The sequence below is a fragment of the Cibotium barometz genome, chromosome 11 (genome assembly GCF_041138505.1).
Source record: "Cibotium barometz isolate CiBa-2024 chromosome 11, ASM4113850v1, whole genome shotgun sequence".
NCBI classification, from domain to species: Eukaryota; Viridiplantae; Streptophyta; class Polypodiopsida; order Cyatheales; family Cibotiaceae; genus Cibotium; species Cibotium barometz.
In genome coordinates this window covers 25,594,116-25,599,660 of record NC_141056.1, presented here as the reverse complement: position 1 = coordinate 25,599,660, position 5,545 = coordinate 25,594,116, and the positions used below count along the sequence as shown (strand labels likewise).

At 44.5% G+C, this 5,545-nt stretch overlaps 1 protein-coding gene across 1 annotated transcript; it reads left to right on the top strand.

The window, feature by feature from the left end:
* The first annotated feature begins 387 nt into the window (after positions 1–387).
* LOC147633956 (triacylglycerol lipase OBL1-like) lies at positions 388–2,332 on the top strand. Its single transcript, XM_086805609.1, has 4 exons — positions 388–621; positions 1,337–1,468; positions 1,571–1,999; positions 2,102–2,332. The coding sequence occupies exons 1-4, from the start codon at positions 388–390 to the stop codon at positions 2,330–2,332; spliced, it is 1,026 nt and encodes a 341-aa protein (XP_086661735.1).
* Positions 2,333–5,545: the final 3,213 nt, after the last annotated feature.

The following is a 5,545-nucleotide window of genomic DNA, read 5'->3' as shown; positions in this document are numbered from 1 at the left end:
ATTGGAATTCATTTTGGCATTGAAGGAGAAGATTAGCCTACTAAAGCTTATCGTAGGAGGCCTGCTGCCTGCACATTGGCAGCCGGAATCTCCTTTACACTGCAGTGGCCCTGACATTCCATTGAATTGGAAAGCTCGTGTTTCTCTTTGTATCATGAAAGTCCTCATCCATGCCAGACCCTTGGAGGTGTATCTATCGAACCCATTTGAACACTTGCTTAATCTCATTTCCATCAATGGAGGCCTCTTCAAAGCTCTCCATACGTACCTCTATAATCGTGGTACGGTTCTAGTGAGATTAGCGTTACGTCTATTCTTTGAGTTTATATTTGTCATGGTAGCTCTTTAAATAGAAACAATTTCTTTAACCGAAGGCTTCTGCAGTCGATGCTTGTCTGGTTTAATGTGCTCATCTTGTCAGATGGATTTAAGAATCCGAAACCTGGACATGAGGATTACTACAGCGTGCTTGGTCTGCTTGATCCACGTCAAGACCTATCTCTGAATTCTTTTAACCCTGATCCACCTATCACTACTTCTGCGATTAATCTACACTCCGATGACAGTGCTAAACCTATAGCGGATCTATGCATAATGGCATCGAAGCTCGATAACTGGAAGGTACGTATAATTATAATCGAGGTTATGGATAATAATAATAAGCACAAGTAGTAATCTTTACAACGTTGATTAGTCTACATATTGAATATTATCGGTAATAATTAGTCTCTCGTTTTACTGTAAGTAATAGCGGTTGAATTGTTTAATTCTGAGGGCTAACACGTAAGTCAATATCGCGGGTACTTCGTTTTGAAGCCAACTAATTAGCTGCAATGCCTGTAATTTTGTGTGTTGGTGGAGAACTTCCATTGTTGGAATGGTGAGTGAGTTAACATTCAGCACCTAAAAAAGGAGAGGTCAAAATACTAATAATATCTATGATCGTCGGACTCCAAAATACTAATAATATCTATGATCGTCGCTAAGAATGGATATAATAGAAATGACGAGGATGAGGAGGCGCTGGAGGATGATAACGAGTCTTAGCAATGATTTAGCGGGACGTTATTTTACGGAGGAGGATTATTATTGTTATCACCTTCACGGCACCGCCCAGCCTTTACTGGTGCAAGGATATATTATAGCTGCTGTTAACGATTAAAAGAGCTACAATATTAGTAATGGTTGTGGGTGAATAATAATGATTAAAAGAGCTACAATATTAATGATAACGATTAGTATTAGCTGTCAATATATATTTGTGGGTCATTTAATAATCAAGGTTACAAATTACAATGTAACTAGTTGATTAATTTGCGGAGCAGAGCATCTTCAGGCGAAAACTACTAAGGGCTTCATTTTTACGGATAAGGAGACGGACGCTGATGTGGTGGTGGTGGCCTTCAGAGGGACGCAGCCATTCAACATGCTAGACTGGTGCACGGATTTCGATTTCTCCTTCTACAAGGTGAACGCGAACGTGGGGAGAGTGCATGTAGGGTTTCTGGAGGCCCTTGGCCTGGGCACCCGCTGTGACATCTACACTCTCCATACCATGTGTCAAAACTAGAAGCCCCAATTAGAAGCTCGCACCCCCAGATCCGGCTGCGTCCTTAATGACAGCACTAAGCCCCTTGCATATGACAGCGTTAGCTCCACAATTAGAGCCTTATTAAGAGACCATCCGAGTGCCAAGGTTTACATCACAGGGCACAGCTTGGGTGGGGCGTTGGCCACCCTCTTCACTACCCTCTTGATGTTTGAATCCGAGGCGGAGATGGCGCTTAGTCTTGGTGGCGTTTTCACATTTGGCCAGCCACGAGTCGGCGACCGCCAATTTGCACGCTACGTGGAAAGCCAACTCAGCAACTTGGAGAAGTATAAACGAGTTGTCTTCCGAACCGACGTGGTGCCACGTGTCCCATTCGATGATCCAATGTTCCAATTCAAGCATGCGTCGCCTTGCCATTACTACCGCAATACCCGCTCCAACGTAAAGGTAACACTTGCATGATGATGCTATCCTAACTTAAATAGCAAGTCACTCAACATTAGGACCTTGTACTTAATAAGTTGCTACACATTGTCAATCTCTTCACAGATTCTTCCGGAAGAGCCCTACAAAAATATATGGTCATTTGTCTGCCTACCACAACCTCACTTGGATGCAATGACAAAGCTATTTGTGAGCCTCTTGCACACAAGCAACCAAGGGTATGTGCAAACAAAGCTCTCAGTACTAATGCGAGCAGTTACTCTATTGGTTACTGGGATTTGTGCACACACCCCCACATACTACATTGATGCCATGCGAGCCGCGCCCTCAACATAGCTGTTTGAAAGCCCTCAATATATTACATAGATGCAATAAGAGCCACACCCTCAACATGGCTTTTGCTTTACACAAGGATGTGAAGATCCTTAGTGAATAATATTGTAATCATGTCCCAAAGTTTAACATACGCCACTTTTTTAAGTTTCATTTATAGTTCTACCTCTATCAAGCATTGTGAAAGTAACAAAAAAAAACTCCATAGTGTCTCTTAATATAAGTGCACAACAGGTTTGATGATGTATAAGTATACTCATACTTCAAGATAAAAATGATCAATTCCAATGAAAGGGTGCCCTTTTAGGATCATCTTTTCCTTTCATACTACCTACTTAAGGATGTGGTATGGCATCGTGCCTTGGGCCATGTGCACAATGTGTCCAACTTGACCATCATGCTATCCATTCCGTCAAATCATCAAGTTCACCTAATGTGCCTTATCCCCATAAACTAGTAGCTTCTCCTTCCAATGCTTCACCATCCTTCTAGAAGAAGCAAACAACACTTTCCCCTTAATTTCTATCATTCTCAATTATTGATACAGTCATCGCATAGGAGACATAGCAAACATTGCTTTGATTACTAGTCGATGAACAATGACCTGTCATATGAATGTCATGTGCTAAAGTGTGCCTTCCTCATGAAAAAACACACTTTGGACCTTATGTTTTGTCCAATTACGGAGCCCATGCTCAATGTGTTCCACAAGATCACATCTCATTACAAGGGATCGGGCTCATACCCGCGCTCCTAGCCGCTAAAAATGACTTGTGAAAAAAAGTAGTGGGCCCGTGTATCAACGCGTGTATCATCGCGGCCACAGACATGCGTGTAAAAGCGCGTGTATAGCACCATTCAGACGCGCGTATACACGGGTGTGTAGCCGCGTTCTTTTCACAGACGCATTGATACACGCTGCTATACATGCGTTTTCTGATTTTAGACGCGCCTATACACGGGTGTATAGCCGCGTCCTGTTCAGTTCAAATGTCGCAGACGCGTTTATACCTGCGTCTATACACGCGTTTATTTAATTTAGATGCGCGTATACACGCGTAATTACCAGTTTATACACATTAATACACGCGTATTTTCCAGGGTATCCGCGTATATACATACGAGTTTTAGCAGTTCTGACGCGTTTATACACGCGAACAGAGAGCCAAAAAAAAATCCAGAGAGTGCTATTTGGTGCCTGAATACTATTCCAGCATTCCAGTACCCAATAGCACTCTCTGTTTTTTTTTTTTGTGCATTAGACCATCCCATTAGACCATCCACGAAGAACATATGCACGAGGGAGATTAAGACAAGAACGACATGAATGCATACATTGTCATTACACGATTCAAGACAGACATGAATGTAATACTATCGATCAATCAATTCAATATTACTATCAAAATTTCATACATGTATACAAGGGAGTCCATATCTCGAAGTAGCCCATGGCTTGAGTTTACAAAAAAATATATACAATCACATCCTCAATACTCAGACCCAGATGATGACTCGGTGCTCCCTCCATGCTCAGATGAGCTCACATCGGTCGGAATGTCCGAGGAGTAGTGCTCACGTCCACCCTCTGCAGCGGCGGCGGTGGCCGGTGGATCATCAGCAGCTTGTGCCTGTTCAAGTAATATATAGTATATAAGTATATATATATGCAATTCAATAAACCAAAACCATTCGTTACGAATTTTCAAGTACCTGTCGACCGTATGGTCTCATGGCCATCTCAAACTGCGCGTCCGTAATACGTCCCTCGGCTCTGAGAAGATGGCCCACGTGTCACGTCTGCTATGCCGGCGAGCATACGCAGTATCGTGGGTTGTGGGCTTCCTCCCCGTAACCCGTCGCTGTATCATAATCAACACAATTTGTAAGATTAAAACAATCATAGAATCAATGAATTAAGTAAACAATCAAATAAAGTGGCAGGATACTTACGAACTCTGCCTCCCATGACTCGACGCCGCCAGATCCGAAATGCGAAGATCCAATGGTCTCCATCTGGATCCGTCGTGCCTCCACATGCTGCCTGCTCTTCACGCCACCCTCTGCTCGTTTCTTTGCCTCCTTCCACTCGCGTTTGTGCACAGTGGTGGCAGGTTTCTCGGCAGGATAGCCACCCGCAGCTACATTTAGCCGGTCATCGTACGCGAGTTTTTTAAGGTGAGATCTTTTATTACTTAAGATCTCCCTTATTCGCGTCCTTCACCATACATCCGAGAATGTAGCATGTGGGGGATTGGGGTACCGACTATGTACAGCCTCTATCACCTCCCCAACTAATCGGCTATTTTGATCTTTAAATTTAATAAAACAATTTCTATATGAGTTTGATACTACCCCACGCATGTACTCCATTACCTCCCTCCCCCTCGCATCCATCACTATCCCGCCCCTATCCGTCACATCATAGCAGACCACTCTCTCTATCTCTCTCATCTCCTCCTCTTCCGAACTGTCTCCTCTAACTCTTCTCTCTCTATCTCCTCTCTCACCGCGTGCCCTACTACCTCCCCCACCTCCCCCACCAAAGCACCCGCCGCATCCTCCACTCCCACTCTTCCTACTGCTGCGGGTGGAGTCACGACTGGGGGATTGTCTACATGACGGTGGCTGTGAGCCCTGACGTGACGGTGGCTCTGAGGGAGCACGTGATGGTGGCTGTGAGGGTGTACGTGAGTGTGTCTGGGACGAGGTATGTCTTCTCGGTGGACGTGGAAGAGGAGAAGCTGCATGCCGTCTCGTCGGACTCGGAGGAATAGACGGAACTGGAGTGCCCTGGATACTCGCGGTAGGGGTATATACACCAGGTAGGGAAGGAGGGGGATGGGCATACATATACTCTGTAAGCTCAACCGGACCAGGTTGGCGCCCAAAATGATTCAGCATCTCCATCAGCCAATTACTGTACGCAAATGGATCGGATGAAGAACCTGGAATATCCATAAAGAACCTGCAAAACAAACATCTTCATGTACATCATGGGCTGTCTCTTGACTCACACAAATATCATCATTCAAGTCAGTTGCCTGCAAATCATGAAATTTGAAAAGCAGAAACGCGTGTATACACTCGTCAAAAAACGCGTGTATACACCCGTCAAAAAACGCGTGTATACACCCGTCTAGAAACGCGTGTATATCCGCGTGAACAGACTTTGCAGACAGTTACACGCGCTTTTACACGCGTTTCTACACGCGA

Bases quoted from the DNA above. Each gene is read 5' to 3' on its own strand.
- LOC147633956 (XM_086805609.1), top strand. From the start codon at position 388: ATGCTTGTCTGGTTTAATGTGCTCATCTTGTCAGATGGATTTAAGAAT. The intron at 622-1,336 runs GTACGTATAATT...GAGCATCTTCAG, and splicing joins CGAAGCTCGATAACTGGAAG to GCGAAAACTACTAAGGGCTT. The intron at 2,000-2,101 runs GTAACACTTGCA...ATCTCTTCACAG, and splicing joins ATACCCGCTCCAACGTAAAG to ATTCTTCCGGAAGAGCCCTA.